Genomic DNA, 26,262 nt, shown 5'->3' on the forward strand with positions numbered 1-26,262 from the left:
AATTTGGGTGTTTTATCTCTTTCTCGCACCGTATAATGTTCATTTTATGAAGAAATTATTTCCAGGCTAAAAAAAATGGAATAAATTTAAATAGAGGATTTTCGAACATTTAATAATAAACATTAAATGCGTCGGAAAAACATTGAAAAAGAAATGTCAAACACAGGAAATAAAGGACAAAAGTTTGAATAAAAATATCAATGCAAGGAAGAATAACGTAAGAAGAGCAATGTCAAACGTTTGAAAAGATTTGTTAAACAATATAAATGAGATGCAAAACATTAAAAAAAAATCATTCGTTATCAAAAACCTCATAATCATTAAAAAGTAAACGTCAAGATTTAAAAAATAAATGTTAAGAATCGTCAAATTATGGACTAAACATCGAACGTTAAAAAAGAAACGTCAAACAGTGAAATAAATGTTATACGGAAGAAAAACGTCAAAGGGTTTAAATGATTCAGTTCGGGACCCGTTAGCTCTCTATATAAGGGTAGTTTATAACCTCTGTAGGAATATCGTCCTATACAATATCAAATATTTGAAAGCAAACCGTTAAACGTTTGTAAAGAAATGTCAAACGTTATAATAAACCTACTTAAATAGTACCTACCTAGTTTTATTGACCTAAAACTAATTTTACTTTAATGCAAAATAAAAAAATTGACGAGAAATCATAAGAAAACAACTTAACATAAATTATTTCTCTCCTTAATTTTGCACAATACCGCTAACGCCTTAATCTATCGTAATTAATTACTATATAGCACCATTTATGACACGAGTTTAGCTTGGTGCTTAATTTTTTACTCTTCAATACAAACTTTATTCTGCAATTTATGTTCAACCTCCCATTCGTGAGCAAGAACGAGGGAGAATTAATTGCAGAGATGCGAAATTTGCTCAAAGCATATTTGCGGTGTACCCGAAAGAAAATTGTCGGGTGAGAAAAAGAGGCTACTTATGTAGAATAAATTCATAAGACATAGTTTAGTGACTTACCGTACTCGCGAACAGCACTATCCACGTGACTAGCGGCAAAAATATTTTCATTTTTGCTGTAAAGAGAGGGAGAGAAAAAAAGAAGCAACACATTAGTTAAGAGCCTTTAGAACAATATTTATTATTTATGAGGAAAAAAAGTCATATATAGAATGTAGGTAATTTTATGAACTTGCGCGATTAGCGTCCTTATCGCACATAGAACTCTATGGTGGAAACAGTTATAATTTATAGAATTCCGTTTGTTTTGCAACCACACACTGCCACCACTAGTTTAGCAAAATAATTGCAAAAGTATTTAGTCAATATCTCTCTTGCAGGTTCTTTCTCCCAGGCAAGCATTCTAGCTTGATCATTGCTTGCGATCCCCGGGGAAATTTCTCTCATTCACGGCAAATGTGGAATGGCACACGGAATACCGGAAAGTGATTTGATGTTTTCACACAAACAACCACATTACACCGCCCATGGAAAGGAGATCGCAAAGAAAACACCTTTTTCGCAACTCGCACAATCTACCTATATATTTTTCATTCCTGTTCTAGCCATCGTCGCGATCTTTCCACCATATAGCGCTATATTCTTCTGCCCCAAACCAGTAGAAGTTTTCTTTGCGCACCTCATGAGATATTAACTCTGACTCATTCTTTCACCTATACCTGGCCCTCCCTTCCGCCTCCAAACCCCCCCCTCGACCATCGACAAATGACACCCGACACACTACCGGAAAATATATTAGTGGCTTACAAATTCATAATAAATAACGCATGGTGTGTGTTTAAACTACCGTTCTTCTTGCCTTACAATTCGCGCATATCACTTTATTATTCCATTCTGTGAACGTGTGGGCTGGTGACTCTTACCCCATTGTAAATTCTTGACACTCACCCAGGTTGGAGAATGCTTAAATCCACAACTAATAAAAATTTTTCATTTTAAATTACACCAGCAGAAAACCCATAAATGATGACTCTATCAACATTTAAATTTAAACCACCACATGCATTTTTATTTACGATATTTGTGTAACAATTGAACCCACAGCTCTCACCACAATGTATACATACATACATAGTATATCGTGGAATTTTATGTAATTCATCGAATTGAAGATAAAAACCAACTATCCCTGGAACTCATGAGCCTATTTTTGTACAGATTTTGTACCCTCCATGTTTTCCAGTTTTGCATTTTCAAGGAAAAGAATTTGTGAGACTGGAATTCTTTGTAGAACATTTCTAGGAAACATCTGGTGACGTTATCAGTGAAGGTATTGGGATTTTTCAATACTCTAAACTTTCAAGCTAATCGAGTTTTTCATGGAAAATTGACAGAAATATATTATTTTAAAGCTCAATTAAACATGAAAATTTTCCTGAAAGGCGTTGTACAACTTTGAAGGTAAAAAGTAATGTCAAACGTTAGATTAGAATTGTCACACCTTCGAATTGAAACGTCAAACATTGTAAAAACAAAAGTCAAAAGTTAAGAAAACATCTTCAAGAATTACAATTTAAAAAAAAAAACAATTAGGTATTTTTAACAATAATTAACTGAATTAATTTAATTTTTAATTAAATAATTTTAAACAATATTTTTTGACAATTGCTAAAAATTAGAAAAGAAACGTCAACCGTTAGAAAAGAAATGTCAAATAGTTATGTCACAATTTAAATAAGGAGATGTCAATCGTTCGAAAACAAGTCAAACAATAAAAAAAACTTTAAAATTCAGCAAATAAATTTTTAAAAACTGACAATTCTAACACAAAAGCCGTTAATATTGTTCAGTAATCTCTGAAATCGATCTACGACTACGCCCCTGGAAATATTCCACTAACAAAGATTTTCTAGTTAAAATTTCTATTTTAACCGCAACTGTATACAATAAATTTAATCAACTTAATTATTGCTAAAACAGGATAATCTTTCCGCAAAATCAATTATGAGTTACAACATAAATTAGAACAAAATAACTGAATAATTTTGCAAAACCCGTTCGGTAATTAAATAAAATATGTTATATATCGTAAATATTATGATGTGAGATCCCGCATCATGTCAACAATGAAAATATGCTGGGGTATGTTACCCAGTTTCTCACCTCCAGGAGAGAGAGAGAGATCTATGTGGCAATGGATAATAAAATATTATGTATGATGTGTACACAGAAAAAGTAAAACATTGAGACTGCATTAGTAAATTGTCTATTTACTTTCACAGTTTCCCCATATTTTGTCATAAATGCTCGTTGAGGAAAATGTGGCCGAGCTGAGAGAAATATTTACTGTCAAAATTTCATTCTTGCTGTTTGATCTTTGCGCCGCTCTAAGATGAAAATGATTGGTGGTACAGAGAGTCAAAAAAAACCTCACGCACTGCTATAAAACTATTAGTGTGTTTTATGGGATATTCAACTTGAGGAGAGAGAGAGAGAAAAAAATTCACTTAAATGCACCCCGAAAGGTTAAAGTTCTAATCAACCATGGCTAAATGACTAATGAAATTTACACTCAATTCGTTCGCTCATCAAATTAAAAGAATATTTTTCCATGAAGCCATAATACAACCATAAGCAATATAGAGACCCTCAATTGTGGTTTAAGATGAGATATTAGGTGAGAAGGAAATGCATCATCATGTGGGGAAATAACCTCGCTCCTAGACACCTGATAGATCAATATTCACCTGTGTGCTTGATTCCCAATCACTTTATATATGGTGGAGATTGTATCACGATCCCATGTCTTCCACCATAAGATCTAATAAAAGTTTACTGCACTAGAAATTTACATTCCTTCAGGTATAATTTGGATAAATTGAAAATTATATAGTATTTGAGGTCTCACAGGTGTGAAAATTATCCCAATTTACACTCTATCTACAACGCAGACGTACTACCTAGAGGGTCTTTTGTTAAATTTTAGACTGAAAGTGAAAATGAAAAGGAAAATGCAGACTTCGTGTGATGTCTAAATATTTTTGGTTTCAATTTTTCAAAGTTTTTTTTGGAGACTTTGAAATAACAACGTTAACGTTGAGCTTTTAGCAAAAATTCTAACGTTTGATCAGACATTTATTTCAATTTATATTAAGGAGAATTTAGAATTTTTGAAAGAACATTTTTTCTCAAAGAAAATCCTATTTAAAAATACCCTCATCCTATCCAATCCAGTAGTAAATAACGTTAGAAGAAAAAGCACGACCACATGGTTTGTTATTAAATCAAATTCTATCTACTTAGATGATGATTGTTCTCTGAGCTGTAGCATCGTAAATTACGATCACGATCACAACAAAACCCCAGACATTTTAACTAATAATATCCTGCTTCATTTTTTTTTTTCAAAGAGATAGAACACCACACCATCATACTAAATTGATTAAAATTAACCATTCACGCGAGGTTACAATGAAATTTTATTGCACAAGATTATCATATTTCTCTCACCATGATCTTTTATTGGGTTCCCACCCATCAAATTAATATCCTTAGGTGAGAGAGAGAGATTATTTCTTTAAGAAAAAAAATCAAAGGAATTCAATGTGTGGAGAAAATAAGCAGAGAGAGCGAGACCTAGGGTAATAGAGGTCGTTTGTATGCGGCATCTATTGCCACCTGATATTGAACTGATGCCACCTGACTTGAAGATAATTTAGTGGTGGATAGCATCCCAGGAGATTTGTGGTATAGATACCATCCTCGCAATATATATAAAAAAACAGAAAGAATATTTCCAACGCAAAGGGGCAGCAAGCGGCACAAGAATGAATTGAATTCCCTCAGCGGTGATCACTTTTTATCGTAAATCCCCCTTCTTGAGGTATTCTGATGATCATTTTTCGTACGTACCATCACGTTCTTCCCATATAATGTGAAATATACACACAATTCTATCTAGTCCAATGTTGATCTTTCCCCCGACCATCTTCGTCTTGTACATACGCACCAAAGAAGCGCCATGGTAACTTCGCATCTGCCTCAATCCATCTCCCTCATATACAACAATAACTGCAATTGCTGCGTCTTATGAGGAGATGCAGTGAGATTTTAAAATGCCATATTTAATCATCTCCATACGTATTCGAATGGTGCGCATTGTATTAAAGTGTTCAAGTGTAATCAATTTTCATGATTTAAGCGGGAGCTTAATTGAAATTAGCGATGCAGAGCCGTCCAATGATTACTGATTATCTCTCCTCAAGTTCTTTTAGCCACACGGCCCCAACGGAGAGACTTCTTTGCAGGCATGTGCACTTGGGACAACTTGAGAATTTAATTATTCAGTCAAATGTGAGAAGGAGAAACACCAAAATCAACTTTTTTAGCTTTATTCTTTTATTGTTGTGTCTCTTTGGTGGGTCTTCAACGTTTCTTTTTTTTTTTAATTTCTTGCTCTTGAATTGCAGTACAAGATGGTATGGGGTTGTTAAGTCAAGTTTAATTAAATCAAGTTTAGACTGAATATTTTTTATGGTCTTTCAGTCAGTCGATGCGTTTTGAGGGAAAATGTAATTTTCAAGACAAAAACTTTTCCTCTTTAAGCATTAATTTGTTCTATTGAACATCTTGATCAAAATGAAATATTCTAAGAATAAAAAATTGAATATTCCTTATTAAAATTGAATGAAATAAAATAAATCAGGGTTTGTCTCGGCAAAGGATTTAAGTCACTGTTGCATGGAAAATTCCTAATTTGAGGGAAAAATCGGAACTCGGTTAATCTTGTAGAGGATCAAAAAATAATAAGAAAACGACAAGGAGACTTCTTAAGAATACTTTCAAGAATATTTCTTAAAAATTGACTTTTCTCTACAAGTTTGCAATCAACCTGTGAAAATTTCAATAAGTTCCTGAGAATTTATTAAAGAATATGACTCCCTCACGTAATGCTTTGAAAATCAATAAAAACAAGACAACAATTGTATGCAGATATCCCATCGAAGGTCTAGTATTCAAGGAAGAGATCTCATCTAATTCTTTTGTATATAATTACAAATTTTGTAATCTTGATTAATTCTCAACAAACCTTGGTCGCACTGTACACACATTGTTTCACAGATTGCGGCATTTTGTATTCATCCAACACCAAAAGCCATCCTCCCTATACACATTAACTCATTATTCTCACTCACCCAGTCAAGTGTGAGACAATAAAAGTCATACATAAAATACATAATGATTGGCCGGCGTAGATAGTGATCACAGGAACAAATAAATCGTTTTCGAATTGTGGCTGCAGAGTGTGAAGAAAAATGGGGTGCACACATGAGTGCTAAAGATCGATTATAAACGTATTAAGATGTCAGTTGGGTGAACTTCTTCGGGAGAATTTAATGGCCTATACCCACGATGGACTATGTCGCAAAATGGAGAAGATAGAAAGGATGTTGGGGTGAAACATCATTCCTTCCGTCAATCAACCCAACCTTGTGTACACATCATCACCTTTTCATTCCTGCCTGACGATGACTTCACCTCAATGGGACTCTCTTGTGGTCTTTTTCATGATCTCAACCCAGCATGATTACACCATCCATGACTATATACATACATAATGTGATCCTCAACTCACCACAATGTCTCTCACACTTTTTCCCAACACTCTTAGACGAAAGAGTTGCAGTTGAAAAATAGACAGGATGACAGGGTAAGAGATCTCAAAAGACACGGAGAAGACACTTCGATGTGCTATCACAAAGTTAAACGATTGGATAATATAGGAAGGAGAATAAAATAATAAAAAATAATAAAATTGATCAGTGCGTGTTTAGTTTATATTGCAATTTGATCTGTCATAATTTCAATCCCTGCCAATGGTATGACAACGAGCCAAATGGCCAAAAGGAAGAGGAGATGAGAGCATAGGGTTATTCCACGACCGGATACGTCATTAATATTTATTGAATTTATTATTCCCATCGTACTTGTTGTGGGTCTTTTGCGAATAAACCTCAAGACAGTTTTAGAGGTCTCCACCATTCGTTATGAGCAATAAAATTTGCAATGAAACAACCACACAGGGAAATTACTGCGCTACTACCTTTCTTTTTATACCCCAAGCCGCTCCTCAAAGTTCCCTCGTACCCGGCACCACCACACCCCTAGCAATTCTCACCCCCCTTTGCCCACAACCAGGTTGATCCCGTGCGCGTCATCCTCACAACTCAATATGCCAATGGAAGATTATTTTCAAGTGAATACCACCACCGTGAACATGAAAATATGTAGCTCACATGAAATTCCCTTTTCAAACTTGCACTATACAGTGCACCAGTCCGCTTCATGAATAAGAATCACATCTTTAGCATCTTAAAGCCATTACCATCGTAACAATTATTCTTTTATCGTTTCATAATTGTTGCACTGAACACAAACACATTCATATGCAATATTGCCTGCCACATATTGCCTTAACCAGTGTGCCGTGGTATATATTTATATCATCCCAATGGGATAATATAAAGTGAATTTAATGAGACTTTGGTGTTTTGCTTATTCTAATTGTACCTCACTCACTCTCATTCTCAGCTGCCAATACACACCGGGAACACACACCTGAGATAAGCTTTCCATTAGAACGGCATTCGCATTTAAATACAATTTGATATTAACCACTCTCCATCTCATCCAAGACAATCAATCTTGGAAAAAGAATTGATTGCCCTTTTAGTTTCTTGATTGCAATTATTATGCTCAGATTTATTAGTAACACTCATTCTAACTCATAAATAAATTCATTGAGGCAATTATGAGAATTTCACTTTTGCTTCTTGCATTTTCTTTTATCTTTCAGATAGGTAGGTAGGTATTCTGCAGTGTCCGAGGAGGTTGTGTGTATGGGAAGAAAGTGGTTTTTGCAATAAGGAATTAGCTTTGTGAGACGTCTAGAGGGTCAAGCAAGGGTCACAAAGCGCCCTATGACTATGTTCGCCGTAATACATTCCACAGGAATGAAAAGATCATGTACCCACGCACAAGAACAAGCTGGACTTAAGGTATACAACATGGTGTAGATGGAGAGAAAAAATGGGAAGATCAAGTAGATCAAGAACAAGAAAAGTAAACACATTTGTTTTCATTCGATTAAGTAATGAGGTTTGTAATTGCTTAAGATCATATGTCAAGATCAATATCACATTACGGGCTGGTTTTTTTTCCATCCATATTCACGTATATGCTCTCCTATAGTGACCAAGCGCCACTCATCACTTCTCACCTGACAACATAGATGCACCAACCTTTCAAACCCAAATGGTCATATCAATTTCAATTTAAAACATCCAACACAACTCCCTCTCACACATCACTCAATATTGTATCTTCATCGCATGCATATCTCCTTCGGAATCTCTTGTCCAGAGTCTTGGTGGTTGGTGGAAAAAAACCGAGGTTCACAAGACACAAGAAGCGAGAGAATTGAGAGCAACACATTAGACGCAGTGTAGGTTGATTTTATTGCATTTTAAAGCATGTCGGGATTCCCTTTCTCTCTTCCCATAAGACAAACTAAACTAATTACTCAATATAGGACAAACTAGTGTGGAGGTCTTGTAGTATTAGGATGAAGCTCAATGGAAATGATGGAAAAGAAGAAAAAAAAAAACCCAACTGACACTTTAGTGCTATCGTAAAACACGCATTAGAGAGACAAAACTATCAGAGAAAATTATATATATAAATGTAGGTATATGGAAACCAATCTTCAATGTCCTCATAACGCTTCTACCCATGAGAGGAGCAAAAGAATTTCAAGATGCTGCCCATACACTTGTTTGTCTTCTTGAAAACTTCCGGATACATTTGTGAAGAAATCTCCGTGTGTGGGAATAAATTGAATAAAAGTCTCCACACACTGGGATTCCAGTAGATATCGCACCTGCTGCTTCATCGAAGTATCATTCTCACCTTGTTGTGGAGAAAACTGCATTAATTTGGAACTTCTGGTTAGATCATTTGAGTACGATAGAAAACACACGGGGGTAATGGAATTCAACATGTTAAATCTCAATCGATTTGTTTTCATATAAATGTTTTGGATCATGTCAAAAATCACATTCTTTCCACCTATTTCCCTCCCAATGTTGGAATGTTAAATTAATGAATCTTTTTCCCTATGCTGTATGGTCATAAAAAACACGTGATACAATACCTAAGGAGAAAAAAAGTCCAACAACGATATTGCAAGAAATATACCTCAATAAGGTATCTCTGATTGTATGAAGGCAATGACCTAACCACCATCGCGAGTGACCTTCAGGAGATCTTGTCTATTTTTGCAATGAATGAGGAAGAGATATATAATCCACAGCGGTCTTGATATCCCTCAGTCGATCAACCAAATAAAATAAGCAAACATGCCAGAGAGAAAAGATAGGTATAATGTAGCAAATTGATTTACAATCCACACAAAAAGTCAAACACCACGAATTCTTTAATGAAATCCTGACTAATCACACCCACCAAGAAGGCTCATCATCAGTAACATAACACAAGAAGCCCATGAACATGGTAAACTACCGCCAAAGTCATGATGGGAACATGAATATTCTATAGTGCGAGGTGCCATTTGCCACAGGGGGATAAAATGTGGAATCAACATCATTTCTGCTGTGTGTTGCCTTTATCTATGGCTCACAATCAAAATTGAATTTTCATTTTATTTAAGATAATTTCTCTCCGGGAATTGATATAGGATAAAAAGGAAGGAAAACAGGTTGATCCAGCCACATCTCGCGTGTCTTCACCTTTCTTATTTAGCTAACAATAAACCCGATTCGCAGCATCCATGTCAGGGAATCACACGACGGCAGTCGGTTGCGTTGAAATGCGGCATCAGCACCAAAATCATAATTCTATTACAAAACGTGACTCCCGATCTGAAGGAATTTTATACAACAACATCGCTCCTATAAGGCACGACGCGCAATCCCCATCAGGTATAAAGATCACTCAAGTGCGGAGAAATGCAGCATGAGGATACAGTTAGGGAACCCCATTTGGTGGTATGGCATATATAGAAGAGTGATGTTTGTTTTATATTGTGACACATGTCATTCAGGAACATCTTCATCTGTGATATAGTGGTGCTATCAAGTGAGAAGACATCAAAATACTTTTTTAAGTCACGAAAAGATCTACAATGTTGCAAAAATGAAGGTTAACTGTCGAAGGTTGAATGAAATTAAATATTTAGTGGATCTACCTCAGACTACGAAGAAGACTGAAATAGAAAGACTGATCTACTCATAAAATCGCCCTCATGTTGTTGAACCCCGGAAGCCCCCTATTACTGCCTGTTAATAGAGAACTACAACACATCGCGTTATCGTGATTATCAAACTTATATCATTTGCAGATTATTAAAGATTCTTATGACGTATAAAACCTGTAACGATTTAACCAATTAAACGAATATCTTCTTCATTGATTAATTTAATCAACGAAAATCACAATTTCGCGGGAAATCATTAAAAATAAGAGACAACGGTAACTGATTTTCATTCACACCATGCAGTTGCGTATACGGAATTCTCCTCCCTGTAAGTCCCCCCAATATATATAATAGCGGTCTTCTCCACCGCAGAGTCAATGATGTCACACAGTGCACGGAGTAATCACACTGTGCGGCTCAACATCAATTACAGAGACACACACGGCAATATGCAGACACGGTGAGAAGTGAGAGATTAGTGTGAGATTTATCCGTATAAGATGCTTCAGCGTCGTCATGAAGAGGTTGAAACAAGCTAAGAGGTTAACACACGAAGTAGTAAATCAATTAGTCAATGGGTGATTAATTATCCAATAAATAATATAAAATCACTTAAGTAATTAATCACGTGTATTGCTTGTTAATTGTTCTATTAACGTCTCTCCGGTTGAGAATGATAATCCTCGAAAAAAAAACATAGAAAAAACTACAAAAAAGGGATCCATAAGTTGATTTTGCAGAACGATGAAACTTGACTTGTGATGGGGTCAAATGCATTGGGATGCCACTTGGTATGAAAAGATCCCATGTTTATTTCTCTTCCTTTTCACAACAAACTCACAAGAGAAAACAAATCGTGATTGTCCCTTTGTATTATACAACAAGGATAAGACATTCATATTTCTCTTTCTCTCACCATTCCATCCTCCATCACGACAGCATTGAACTCCTACACAGGAGAGACACCTGAGATAGCATCTCTTTCTTCTATTTATATAGTGAATATTCCCGGCAAACGTCCCTCACAACCGTACAATGATATAGTACCAAAAGACAATAGCTCACCCCAATAAGCAATTAGCATTGAGTAGAATTTATAATCTTATCGCTCCCTGGTGACTTCTGACAAACGGAAAAGGTTGCACACCAAAGTCAATTTCCCACGCATCACTGAGTTTTGCTTAAATTGTGGTAACCTCTGTGTGCTATATGTATAGTTAATAAAAGTAATCAGTATATGCAATCTCTCAGGAGAAATTGTCATAAAAGTTTCTCAGTTTGTCGGTTTTTCCTTTTTGGTTAAGAAAAGTTCTTTTAGAATGATTAAATTCTTTAAAGAGAGACACGACGTGAACTCGACTTTGAGACCTATGGCATTTAAACATTCTTTGGAACCCTTTTACAGCATGTTGTTACTTTATGATTTGATAAGGTATAACATGTCTGTCAATTAAAGTTAAACTACAAACTTTATTAGCTTTTAAAGGAGTTTATTCGACGCTGTATGGGAAAACCCTTCATTTGAGGAAACAATCGAAATACGCGTTTTCTTTTAGAGAATCAAAATAAATAAAAAGCATGGATGGAATAGTATAAAGCGAAAGAACGGTAAGTAAAACTTACGGGCTGTGATTCTTTCTTTGTCAGTGAAATGTGAAATTGACGGAAAATTGAGGATTGCAAATTTTGAGGAAGGCTTTCTCGCGCACCGAATCACAGCCAACGCGCAGATAATTTGTGAGAAGCCTTAATCGTGGGCGTTGGCTGTGATTCGGTACGCGAGAAAGCCTTCCTCAAAATTTGCAATCCTCAATTTTCCGTCAATTTCACATTTCACTGACAAAGAAAGAATCACAGCCCGTAAGTTTTACTTACCGTTCTTTCGCTTTATACTATTCCATCCATGCTTTTTATTTAATATTTATCTTTGCATTTTTATAATGTGTATATCTATGCATTTATATATATTTTACTTTACTTTTATATATGTATATATAAAACGCCCCGCTTCGCGGGGCGTTGGTCTTATGCAACTCAAGATATGACATGTTAACTTTAAAACGCGATATCTCCGGAACGGCTACATAGATTTTCTTCATTTTTGGCATGGTGATAGATATTATAGTCAACTATAACATATCAAAATATGAAGCAATTCTATAAAGCGGTGCTCGAGATATTCATCGAAAACTCATCGAAAATTTTGTTTTCGATTTTAGCGCCACTTGCGGACATTTTTTGAACTTGCGATGTTCCGAGCAGTTGTAGGGCTCGTTAATATCTTTCATTTGAGCCCGAGTTGATCAAAATCGGTCAAGCCGTTCTCGAGTTATGGCCGATTTTCGATGAAAAATTGTGGCGGCCATATTGACTAAACGGCTTGACCGATTTTCTAAAATGAGGTATCGTTGGAAAGGTCTTGATGAACCCTACAACATATAAAAATTTCAGATTTTTAGCTATAATAGGGGCTGAGATATAGCGAAAACAAAATTTTGGGGTTATTCAAAATGGCGGACGGGGGGGTGGGGGGTCGGATCTGACTTCATAATCGGATGTCTTCCACCCGATATATGAACTTTGCCGTTGACCGCAAGTCTCTATCTATTACCGTTCTCTTGTAATTTAGCGAAAGGTTCCGGACGGACGGACGGACGGCCGGCCGGAAAATTTTTGGCGCATACGTTTTTTGAAATGTAGGGACCCTAATTCGTGCTCATCCCAAGTTTGAGCCCGATCTGACGACTTTGCATTTTTGAGTGTACACAGAAGCTGTGCTTCTTTGAAGAAAGAATCACAGCTAAAAAAAAGAACTAGCCGAAAAGAATTTCTTTTTCTTTTGTTTCTTGGAATGAATATCTTTTATGTTTAAAAACGAATAAATACCTTTGCATATAAATTTCTCTATGGGATAAGCAAGTGATAATTTTGAATTTCCATCTTTTATCATATTTAGAAAAGTTTTTTTAAAGAAATAAAAAAAATCAGCTTTAAATTCCATCTTAAAACAAAAGACTTCAATGCAAAATAGAACAGAAACCCTAAATGAGGAGCATATTGCATTCATTTTGCATAGTTTCTATTAATTAGATTAAAATTTAAAAAAAAAATAAGAGAGGAAACTAATAATTCAAGAAATGCTACTACATTTTCCCGGTATGCAATGAAAATTGCAAGAAGGGGTCAGTTTTCACACAGAAAAAATTGCAAAGCGCTACGGAAACATGCCTTCTATCTAACTATCTAAGCCAACAATCAATTATATCCCATAAATTTTATGTATTTATTCATTTTTCAGGCACCTCGCACTGGAAAAGTCCTCATCAAGAACCACAAGAATTCGCCATTTATAGCAACCAGTGAGATCACACAGAGAATAAATATACGGCAAGTCAGACAAAATTGCCAGGCGGAGGGTGATTAAGAAAAAAAAAAGAACGAAGAAGCAAAGTGCAAAAAAAATGAATTATTTCAAGTCACAATTGTAATTAATTAAAAGTTTAGAATAATTAAAGTTTTTTTTGCCTTCTTTTGCTTTTCATCCCGCGAGTTTCTCCCATATTAAGACGGGACGTTGTCTGCTTCGCGAATTGTCTCATCCACGGTTGTTTGATCACCACCAAGGACCACACAATTTAAATATATTAATATTTTCTTTCACACAGTGTCTATTTGCATAAAATTACTATGAAGAGGGACATCATTAGCGCATGGAAGAAGTTGAAAAAAAAAAAGAATAGCCACTTGTAGACAAGAAGCGCGCAAACTTCCTCATTTATTTGCTTTTATTTGATGCCATGACTTTTTAATACAAAAGCATAGCTTTGACCATTTAACCATTTTGCCTTTCCGCACACGAATTGCAATTACGTGGGTCTCGTAAGGGTCAATTATGTCTAACAAAAATTTCAATGTAATCACCATTTGCAGATGAAAAGTGTCCAGATTGGATGCTAAAGCACAGAAGCAGAAAAATTGGGGATAAAAAAAACTCCAAATAATGCGATGATGTTAAGTGGAAATTTTTTAGCTTCTCTCAGTATATACTTAAAAGTCTGTGAGAACTAAACCAATATTCAGGGTGATTTTGGTACGACCTTCAACTTGAAAATGTTAATTTTATGAGCAAAAATTGCTAGAAGATTGCTTCCCAGGGGTATGCTTAACCTTTTCGTCCTCATCATGTTGCAATTTAGTGTGGCTATACGAACTTGTTTTCGCATCCTCTGTGGAGTCCCAACATGAGATGTACAAATAAAACTTCTTGGGGTACTATACAAAAGTTAATTGTGGACTAATGAATAAATAAATGGACTGAGAACGACATCGAGTCCGGCAAAGAAACTCATATTCATTACACCACATCCCGGCTTTCGTGTTTGAGATTGCAGAAGCAAGCACTCTCTATTTGCCACTCTACCAACTATTAAATTACCTTTCCGCGTTATGTGAGTAAAACAGTTGGTGTAGTCGAAGAGAATTGGATAGAATGATACCAAAAGTTTACCTTTTTTTTCTGCACACACATTTCCATCAATACCATGAAAACCCATCTAAAGTGGTTAAGGGAAATACAACACTGTTGGCACATTACACATTCACCTTCCAGCGCATATCAACATCGCAAACTAATGTTTTTTTTCTTTGAGGAAGGAGAGTGAAAGAAGTCTGTGATCGCAACTTGGTACATAATCTCAACATGGTACCATACTCTCTCCTTACCCCACATTACCTACACACAACACAGACTGCAAAAGACACCCAAGTTAAAACTTCACACTGCTGGACTCTATCGCGATTCGCTGATCAAGAGCGAATGTACAGTTAGATTCTGTGAATTTTATATAACGTTTTTAATGTAATTTAACCATAAGAGAGAAGACAGCACTGAGAGGATTGTAAGAAGAAGCATTTTACTCATGTGAAATATACACCTCTTCTCAGCCATCTCTATGAGTTCAGCAGACCATAGGGAAAATACTTGAGCATAAGAACACTATGGGATCATAAAATGCAAACTATGCTTTATTTATGAAACCAAAGAATCATACTACGAACAGTCATATTTTAGAACAAAAAGTATACCTCGAGTTAACTGAGGAGAGATTGAATTGGCTTACGAATTTCAAAAATAGGGGAACTTGGACCAATTCCGATAAAACTTTTAATATGTAAGTTATGGGAGTAAAAAGAGCATTAAATGGGCTTTAAATTGATACCAAATTTAAGAATATTGCTTTTTATTTTATACAATTTTTTTCTCATTCTGCGCAGAACTTTGGGAAACGGAATTGAACCACGTTTCCCTATGTTTTAAATGTAGTTTTACGTTTTTTTTTTCTTCTCTCCTTCTGCACTTTAAATTTGTATGGCTGTTGGATTCCTTCCGGATCCATATAACCAGTTTTTTTTAATATCCTAAAAAGCCAATTTATAGGTCATCATCATCACTATGGTAAGATATCACAGTGCTCAACAACTGGGGCTATATGCACTCAATTTATAGGTGATCGACAAAATTTAACTTTAAAAAACCCAAGTAATGGGCCTAATTCAGCGACCAAGAAACCCTTGAAATCTTTGAATTTTGTACTGAAATTTCAAGATTTCAAGCGAATTTCAAGGGTTTCTTGGTCGCTGAATAAGGCCCAATATTTGCACAATTGCAGGTTTTGTTTCTTTAAATAAATATGAAACATTTGCGCTTATGTTTCATCAGTGTGCTTTAACAGGTTATTTTTGAAATAATTTTGCTAAAAATTTCATTTAGATCATGATTTAAATTAACACAGATCCACAGGTAAAATATTCCTAGATGGAAAATAATATAAATTGACAGTGATGAGAAATTAAACAAATTTGGAAAAAATGTTTCAAAAATACCTTGTCAAAACTCAGGAACGAAACATTAGCGTAAATGTTTCATATTAAAAAAAAAACACAATATTCGACAATTGTGACGTCATTTCTCGTATTTTTTAATAAATATTTGCCTCTAATACAAGATTATCGAGTGTTTACTCGAAAATAATCTTGACACGAACATAAATGAATAGTCTACTACATTTTCAAAAGCCTCTAAATACACGAAATACACTAAAAGAAGCCGCATTGTCACTTCTGCTCCAATTTAACACATCAAAAGATTTATTGCAAATTCAATAGGTCATTTGAGAAGCCATAGAAGTGATTCTTTGTAGAAAGAAACATAAATTCCAATAAACAAATCAACAAAGTTTCGAAAGGTGAAATGCTTGTTTTCTCTACAAGCTTATTAGACAAAGTTCCCTGACTATTGTGGATATCTCGCGGATAAATCTCATGATCGACCGTTTACTGGAATTGACATGAAAGCTCTAACTTCTTGGCTCATCCATTCGCTACATGCCTTATGGGATAGTGATAAGACTGCTTGGGAATCATTAATCAACCACCTCCATTTGGTTGTGTAGTATAACTACCAAGTCCCTATTATTGTGTATTTTCCCTCCAAATCCCGATGACGAGAAATGTAAACTCCCAGTAGCTTAATTTGCATTCGCACACAATTTGATATTCGTGAATAAACACGCGAAGAGTCTTTTTCCCATTTCTCTAAATGGCAGAGAATAGGGAGAAGAACTTTCTTGTGGCAATTTTGCTTCTTTGGTGTAACAATCAAGAATCACAAAACGGTAAATTCAATCTTCAAAGACATACTCGCGATTAGAAGCCAATAGCTCCAACTTCACAAATAACCAAGTGGAGGCATGTGAGAGAAAAAAGAAGAATATTTCACTTGAATCCACACAATATATAATTCCCAATACTTTGCTGCCTTTGGTTTGAAATAAATTGCATTATAATTCAGACCTTTTGTGAGGTGGTACACATCGCGCAAAGTATAAAGTCGAGTGGAACAAGGAATGGTAAGAACGACTTCAATTGCGACCCAATTATCCTCACTATATGAGATAATCTTATTAAATTAACGCTATACGAATTATGCAAATTAACATCCACAATGGGATGAAAAGCATCAATTGTATATGTGGATTTATAAGGAGTTCAATAGGGAAGTTAGAACCCAAAAGAATGTCTAGAGTTTACGGTATACTCCCGGTGAAAAATACAAACTTCACAGATCTAATTGTTTACCTCTAGTTTTGGTGATTTTCTGAAGCACTTTGGCTCTAACCATGGAAACATTTTCAACATAGTCATCCTCTCTAGCACGATTCTTCGGAATCTCACATTATTTATTTTTCTTTCATTGCACATATTCTTCATATATAGCTCTAGTGATACTTCTGTTGAAGCTTTTGCCAAGTCTTTTCTTTATTCTTTACCCATTTATTCACTACAAGCCGTTAAGAAAATAGCGAAAGGGAAAAAATGCTCCAATAACTTGCTTCTGCAAAAATCAATGCCAATCAAGGTTGAAGTATTTTCAACATGTGTCGAACAAAAAAATACTTAAGACAAAAATGTGAAGAAAAACACGATTAATGGTACAGTGTAGTAAAGGCAAGTAGTAGTTTAAATTTAAAATGAGAATTGGACATATGGAAAATAAATGGGAAAATCTTTTTGGCGAATTCGTACAATTTTTTTAATGATCTGGAAAATTTTTCTTATCACAATTTTTTTTTTCATAATAAAGAATTTTTCCATACGATTAAACTCCTTTAAATCCCAAGAATTTATATGACGACTTAAACAATTTATCTCATTCGAGAAAAATGAAGACAGTACCCGGAAAATTTAATAAATTCATTTAGAATATTTTTCAATTATTTATGTCATATTTATCAGACCTTGTACACACTGTACCCACATCCAACGCATCTCAAATAATTTCCTCAATTTTCAACAATTTATTTTTTTCTTGCCTCTTATCCATTTTATCTCACTTTTTGCCTTAAAGACTTCTCGCTCATCTTCTTCCCCTTGGCCAATTGGTTGTGATTTTCCCAATCTCGTGCAAAATTCCTTTTTTTTGTTTTATTAATGAAAAAGATAGCACCAAAGAAGCATAAGGTGGAGTGAAAAAAAAAGTGAATTGCCACAAGAAGGTGGAATAGACGGGTGTTGTAGTTTTTTGTATTACTAAAGGTGAACAGCTTTTCGTGTCCACCTCCACTTCAATTGATTATGCCTTAAATGTGCGAACGCGATTTGTGCTTATGGGCAGCATACACAAACAATACTAATTTATCCACTTTGTGCCCAAAAAAGCCAACATTTTACCGTTGCGTATTCAAATTTTTGCACATTTTTCACCCTCATTTTCATACACATAATTTTATTTCTTTGCTTTCAAAGAGAGGAAACCAGCACGTTCAGGTGGAAAAAAAGAAGATAACAAAAAAATGCCGTCTCTTTCGAATCAATTAGCATATAAGAAAGATATTTTGGAAGCTACGCGCGAAATTGGCCTCTGATGTCATCTTAATTTACAATCAATTTGGGAGGATACACAAAACTTAAGAGCCTCCAAATGCCTCCAAATAAATGCTGCATGGAAGTGAGGGAAAATGCCTAAAATTAAATTAACTCGAGCGATAATGATCCAGGAAATTGCATGTAGTATGTAATTTAAGAAGAAAAAAAAAACTCCGTCGCCCAAATGCTTTTCGGAACGTCTCCGGCAGATGCCTTCAACTTGGTTAACACTCTCTTTTAATTTTTTTTGCCCTCTGTTTTGTCCATTTAAGCAATTTCCTTTTAAATTTTCTCAAGAAGCTTTAAGCGCAACATCTTAGGCACTAATCTTCCTCAAATTGTTAATTCTATCCATGGCTATTTAGAATCATATCATTGGCTTTTTTTCTTTCGTGGGTAATCACTTGAATTTTTAACCCTTTCAGGACAAATAATCAGATGCATTTAAATTTAAATTTCAACAGTTTTTCATCCTTGTTTATTACTCAAACCGTTGCAAACGAATGATTTTACATAAATAACTTAAACGATACCCTGTTGAAGGATGATAGATGAACCAAATTCCATGAATGTGCAATTTTTAGCGCAAAATGGTAAGCCTGTCTATCAAGACAGGCACGTACAAAAGATGACAACACGAGGTCGTAGTTGCAGGTTCATACAACTCAATAAGAACAATTCGACATTTATCCTTCAATAGCGTGCACATATCTTCCTTCTTTCATTTCCATTTTGCAACATAAAATACCACCCAGATGCAAATATTTTGCAAAAAAAGAATACCTAAAAAGAAATCCCTCTGTATGCCTACCAATAATTCCAACGCAACCGCATCACTCTATATTCATTTTTCATAATATGCAAAAATAGAATAGATTCCCAATTTGCATTCCGCAATGTAAATATGTACAAAAAATGTTAAACTCTTCACCATTCAAAGACATTCATTGAATATTAATCAATTGATTTATGAGGAAAAGTAATATACATACAAGAACGACAGACGCTGACAATGTATAAAATACTTCATACAAAAAAATGTGACTCCACCCTTGGAATAAACGCACAATAGATAATCCCGCGAAAACCCATAGAGGCGCATGAAAAATGAATCAGTGACTTTTGAAATGCACACACATGTTCCTCTTTACAGGCGGATGTCTTGCCAATCCGCCAAAAAAAAAAAGAATAAAGCTTTGAATGCAAAAGTCTCGTATAAGAACACAGCCGAAGCTACCTGAAAAAGTGCGACAAACATCATATTCTCAGTACCACACCTGGATATTGTTGGCGGCATTTACAAGTTGATAATTACATTTTGTAGGCATTTTCCACCTCTAATTGCTCTCCCCCGAGCAAATTGCATCTTTTAATTATCCCCGCTGTGATCACAAAGAGAAAGACAACACCATTGAGGCACTATGGATTGTTAAATTACATGACTTTGGTCTCTATTTAAGTAAGTATATACCTGCCTATATGTTTTTATTGCAATAAATTTGCAGAATTAAGGAAAAAAAAAGAAAGTTTCCCGAAAAAAGAAGGCAATTACGTTAGGAGCTCAGTTATTAATGTCAGTGACTTCACATTTCTTCAAGACATGCTACACCCACAAATTATGCAGCCTCCACAGTTATAAAATGATAAATTGAAGAAAAGTTTTGCGATACTTAAATTCTCAAGACAAATGCTTTATTTGAAGTATTGCATTAAAGAAGGTAAAAAAAAATAAAAGTGACGTCATTTTATGCGTTTTTGGGGAAATATTTTCTAATTTTAACTGATTACAGACTTAAATCACTTAAAGACGTAAAAATTGCAAAAGAGCTTTATGCATAATACATGGCTAAAGTTACCTGCATGTAACTAAAACTTAAATTTAAATAATTGCAAGGAATTGTCAAAAATTCAAGAAAAATTAGACCAATCTCTGAAAAACGTTAAAAAATTACGAAATTTTCGAAAAATGGAAAGTGTTTGATAATTCCTTTTTACTTAATTCTTTAACTAATTTTTGTAAATTTCCTACATTTTCTAGCGCCTTTCCGGAATTCCCATGTTTTTTTTTCTAAAAAATCCTGTCATTTGGATGCACGTCAATATCACTTCAAAATGGTGGTGCTTGTCTTGATAAAACGTACATGTCTCTGATAATATGTCTCCAATAAAATGCACCGTCTTATTATATAAAATTGAAAAAAATAATTACAGAAATCTTTAGGACCTATTAGTAGCAAGATATAAGCAAACCTTTAGAAGAGATTGAGCAATAAATCCTCCACTGAATTATTACAGTAAATTAATCATTTTATTACCCCGTAAATAAAATGTGATCTTTAGTGTAATTTAACGATGCTATATGGCAAAATCAGTGAGCATAAGAGAAAATATTTTAACAATTCCCTTCCACAATGTGATAATTTATATTTAATAACCCATGTGTAGCACAAATTAATGCCATAAATGTGACTCTCAGAGATCATCTAGAAAAGTGAAAAATTTCACCACAATTCGCTATTTTAGTGCTTGGAAAAAACAACATTGAAACCTTGGGTGTGTTTGTATAAAATATGGGAGAAATTTTTCACGCAAAATTATTAAGTTTTAGCCAATTTAAATAAACCATGAGAAAGAGTTGATGAGAAATATGTTTTTTTTTAAAGCCATTAGTTTGTATAAAATATTATACTTTTGGTGGGGCTAGAGGTGAGAAAAATTGGATGATTCAGTCTTTTATGCCCACTCAAGGATTCAGCAAGTTTTAGATTATTGATGAAAAAACTTTTATGCAATAAGCATTCTCAAGGTGGTCCACACTCTGGCTAAAATATTGACTTTTCATAGCCAAAAATATATGTAGTTTAACATCCACTTGGCATTTTCGTCACACTCCTCGCACACAAATGAATTTTGTGATCTTTTGCGACAGGCGCAAGTTTCGCTGTGAGTGATTTTTTCCAATCCGTGGGATGTGGAGCACCAATATTCAAGGTGAGATTGGAATTTTAAATTCCATTAATGATCTCAAATGTATGTATATGCATAGCATCTCTCACTCCCATAAAATACAATCACACAGTATGGTGTAAAAATTTCTTCGGCGAGAACATTTCTGCTATTGTGAAGTGTTGTTGATGAAAAACAAGAGAGGAAATTGCTCATGGGAGGAAAATAGAAAATGATGTGAGTGCAAAAGGGAAACAAAAAAGGTTGGGAGAGTCAGGTGTTTGTGATGCATCGAAAGTCATGGGACACACACAACTCAATTTGCATCGGTTGAGTTCACAACCCATAGTAAAAGCCCTTGTGGGCATTCACGATTCTGTCTTTGGTCAAGTTTCCATGTCGTTCCCACCTTTCTTGTCCCCATCATCTTTTCTACAGTTTTGCACACCATGAGGAAAAACTAAAAATCCAGACTCTTCCAGCATAAATGTACAACAACATTGTGAATCTATATAGTGAAGCTAAAATCATAAATATGGAAATCTCTATGCTACATAGCGACTCAAAGGAAGATTTGCATCGATTAAGATGCTGCTTGCAAAACCATGACAAAAAAAACTCCCCATCTCTCATTATAAACTCCCATAATTATTGTTATTAAAGCCACACTCTCTGCAATTTTTCCCTCCAACCCTCCATTTCTTGCACACACACCCAAAACACCCATTGACGGAGGAAGAATAAAAAAGAAACAATTAATTTTTCAATTTATTTCCATCCCCATGCGTCTTCATACAACCCAACCGAAAAACCAACGAGAGAGTTCTCTTTGTGTTTGTAGTCCCGCAAGAACCTCATTCATCATCACCATGATAAAGTGATTGTGATTTTTGTTGAAGAGAATAAAACACATCCAAACTCCAAGTTTAAATAGCACTCTCGCGGTGGGTTCACAAAAGACATTCACACAGGCCATCGTGAGTGGCGGAACAAGTACACGTAAATTTTCCAATTGACTTTTAATTTTGCCGCTCGCATTACTTTATTGAAAGGTGTGAAGAATGACCGAGGATTCTTACCCGGGCTTTTCACACCAAGGAATAAATGACCCAACATGACAATTTTCTCACGAAGAGAATGCGAAAGGAAATCCACACAATCGCTCAATTTACCATCTTCGGTTAACACGCTGTAGCACAAGTATGGGATCAAATTTAAATGAATCGGAGATTCAAACACATTCCTGGGTTATTTTTGTTTAATTTTATCGATAGAATTGGATTCAGTTATGTGATGGAAGTCTTCTCTTGTATACAAATATTTAATTTAAGAAATTAAGGCCTGATTACCTTAAAAATCTACGTTACTTTTGACGTAATTTAGTAGCAGTCGCATAATTTTATAGCGGTTTATAGAAAATTCTAAGAGAATGTTTTCGACACGTGAAAATGGTAAAAGGAGTTTATTCGTTTTTTCTTTAATAATTCCATAATCAAGAAAATAATAAAATTAAAAAAATTAAATAGTTCATGGTTTTTGATGATTTACCAAATTTCACAAAAAGAATTCGAAAAAGGAGTTTGTAAATTTTGTATGTAGAAATCCCTTTTATGAGGAAATAATCAGGATAGGGGAGGGCGAGGCTAATAAAGTCATTTAAAAAAAAGCTTAAAAAAAAGCTTGGAAAAAGCTTAAAATATCATATTTCCTAGCTAAATAGAACAAAATGATCTGAGAAAGAGTTGTAGGGCTGTAAATTTCCTAAAGAAATGGGCTAGACATTTCGCTTTATCTTTTCGGGAAATATGATATTTTGAGCTTTTTCTAAACCCTTAAGTGACTTTTTTAACCCCGCTCTCCCCTACCCGTAATCTCGTAAGGAGATAAAAGAAAATACAAAATCACTGAAGAAACTTCCATTTTACATTAAGATTAGCTGAAAAATTACGTCTAATAATTGTATAAAAAAGGAAAGAATGACGTCATCATTGCTTTTTTTTCTCTTTGTATAAATCAATTTGGACGAAAACATACAATTATGACGTCATTCTTTACACTTTTGGTCAAATATTTTCTAGTTAATCTAATTTAGTAATTGTCTTTGTCGATTTATTATTATTTTTATGTTTTTTTTTTACAAGGTTACCTTGTGTATCTTGATTGTTTCCTTATGTAAGGATTTTCCCATACAGAAACGAATAAGCTCCTTTCTTTGTTTCGGATTATCCAATTCATCCTATTTGACTGAATTAATCGTAATAAATCAGAACTAACCTCCTGCTACTTCTCAAAACATTCAAGTTATTTATCTGATGCACCTCATGCTGTTTATGGAATTCTTAAGGAGGATCCCAATACAACCCAGCAAGAGTAGAAGGAAACATCCCAGGAAGTGTATGAAGTTGACAAAATAAAAGAGCACAACCACTTCATCGTTCAAATGACTTTCCCTTTTTTTCAAAAGCCGTTTTCTTTACCAACTTCTCCGCAGCAACAGGCACATGGGATTACAAAAAGGGTGGAGAAGGAAGACAATAAAGAGGAGTGAATCAGTGGTAATCAGTGACGTATTTCCACTTTTCATTCTCCACCTTCCTCCTCCACCTTTTTTTCCTTCCATTTCAATTCATCCACACTCTTTTTCGCTTCAACTAATTTGACACAGTAATTGGCTCTGGAGGTACACAGTACACACACTGAACACTATCATCATTCGTGAAGAAGAAAAACGACCACGGCACCAAAACTATCTATATACGGGGAGAATGGATGGTGCGCGATTTGAGACGATGACGATGGTGGAAGAATAAGAAAACAAAGACGTGAAATACAATTAAAGAATATATGTTGGAAAAAAGGAGAAAAAGTCGCAAAAGGGTTCTTGGGCGTCGTGGAAAAAGGCCATCTTCCACCCAAAGAGACTTTGAGAGCAATTTATCACTCCACCTGGGAGTTTGGTGTGCTCTGCGTCCACATCCCGGGTAGCGAATGCCATCGCTACATAATGCTCTTTCATATGTGCCACCATCTCTCTCCTTTGGCGCAACCATCCCGAAGAAATTTCATTTTCATTTTACTCCATACCCACAAGGTTCAACCACTCTCTGCTCTAACCTTTAACTCGATACAATCCATACTCATGCGACCGGCATCCAACCCAGAGACAGTCATAAAGAATCAAATGTATTGGGCGCATTCTTCGACTTATTTTGCAACTCCTTGGTGAGGCATTCTCTCACTCTTTTTGTGCCCAAGATCTCGCGCATGGTGGTAGTTCCAAGGAGATGAAAAAATGCCAACAAAAATCCACAGGGCCGAAGGAACAATGTAGAGAAGTTATGTACATTCCTTTACATATCAAAATTACTCAACATTGCGGGGGTAAGTGTGTGTGTGTGTCGCATAATGTTGATAAATCCCATGAGGGAGTGGCATCGATGTCTTGTCCGAGACAAGACAATTAAAATTAAAAAATCCCTCAAACAAGCGGCAACAATGCAGCGACGACAAGACATTCGCGCAACGCAAATGACACAAAATAATGGATTAGCTGTTGGATGACTTACATGACAAGACGCTGCACCATCGTCTTCGACTTGCCCCATCAAAGCAGAAGCCACCTTCAAACGAGCGAATTGTGTATGTGCAACAAACTATAAATAGTTTCCTTTGGCTTGCTCTCTCTCTCCCTAAAGAAGATTCACTTCCATTTTGTCCGAACCACGAATGGGGAGAGAAGTATTTTTATAATTGTTCAACTTGAAGTCGCATCTTAAATGGAATCCTCCAACTGCCCTATAGACAATTACCATGCTTTAAGGCACACAAGAAGGGAAGAAGGGAAAATGAAGACCAATTTTGCAGAATAGAGTCAAAACCGTTGAAAAATATTCCAGACAGTTGGTTATTTTTTCTTGATTTTTTTTTGTATTAAATGAACATTCCTCTCATAATCACTTTCTACTCCGTGGAAATTAACAAATAACCAGCTACCGTAAATGGTATAGAGCAGGTATTTTGTCATCAAGTCAATTCAAAAAAAGTCCGCGTGAATCTCTTTTGCTTCTGTCTTAGAGTGTGGATTTCTTAGGAATATTGTAAAGAGAAAAAAAAAAGTGTGATGGAGATGAGAAAAAATACGGAGCAGTTTTAGTGTCACCTGGACAAGTTGATGATAGGCGGAGTGACATAAAAAAGGAGAAGAACCTCTACCTGTTTGCAGAGGGGCTTAAAAGTTCTTTTATTGAAGCGCCTATTTTGATAAAAAAAATCTTAAAAAAAATTGTATTTTAAAGAAAAATCGTGAGAAAAGAAATTAAAAAAAAAAAAGTTCTAACATTTTTAGGAAGCTACATTTTATAAAGAATTTTAGCTTTTTCAAAGCTTTCGACTAATTTATGGATTCTTTCCTGCATTCTTTCTATAGCAAATCATAGTCAGAAATCTACAGAAAAAGGTACTTTTAGAAATAAAAACTAACTTTTTAAAGAACGTTAAAAATTCAAAATTTCTATTCTAACCTTTAACATTTTTTTCTGAAGTTTGATGATTTTTAACAATTATTTTAACGTTCGAAAGTTCCCTTTTTTAAATCATCTTGATTTAATTTTAAGCCTGTATGTAGTTTATTTTGAACTCTAAATACTCTAAACTGCTGGTTTTAGGCTGTTTAGATA

The 26,262-nt window shown here is 34.9% G+C and overlaps 2 protein-coding genes across 2 annotated transcripts in view; one reads left to right on the forward strand and one right to left on the reverse strand.

Moving 5' to 3' along the window:
* LOC129790280 (RUS family member 1) overlaps nucleotides 1-26,262 on the forward strand; it is a 213,192-nt gene that overhangs the window by 151,633 nt on the left and 35,297 nt on the right. The window lies entirely within an intron of this gene.
* Nucleotides 1-26,262, reverse strand: part of LOC129790089 (uncharacterized) — a 177,851-nt gene that overhangs the window by 135,943 nt on the left and 15,646 nt on the right. The window contains exon 2 of the mRNA XM_055827303.1: nucleotides 1,003-1,058. Coding sequence (XP_055683278.1) covers nucleotides 1,003-1,058 — 56 coding nt within the window. The remainder of the gene's footprint in view (nucleotides 1-1,002; nucleotides 1,059-26,262) is intronic.

The sequence above is a fragment of the Lutzomyia longipalpis genome, chromosome 2 (assembly GCF_024334085.1).
Source record: "Lutzomyia longipalpis isolate SR_M1_2022 chromosome 2, ASM2433408v1".
Classification (NCBI taxonomy): domain Eukaryota; kingdom Metazoa; phylum Arthropoda; class Insecta; order Diptera; family Psychodidae; genus Lutzomyia; species Lutzomyia longipalpis.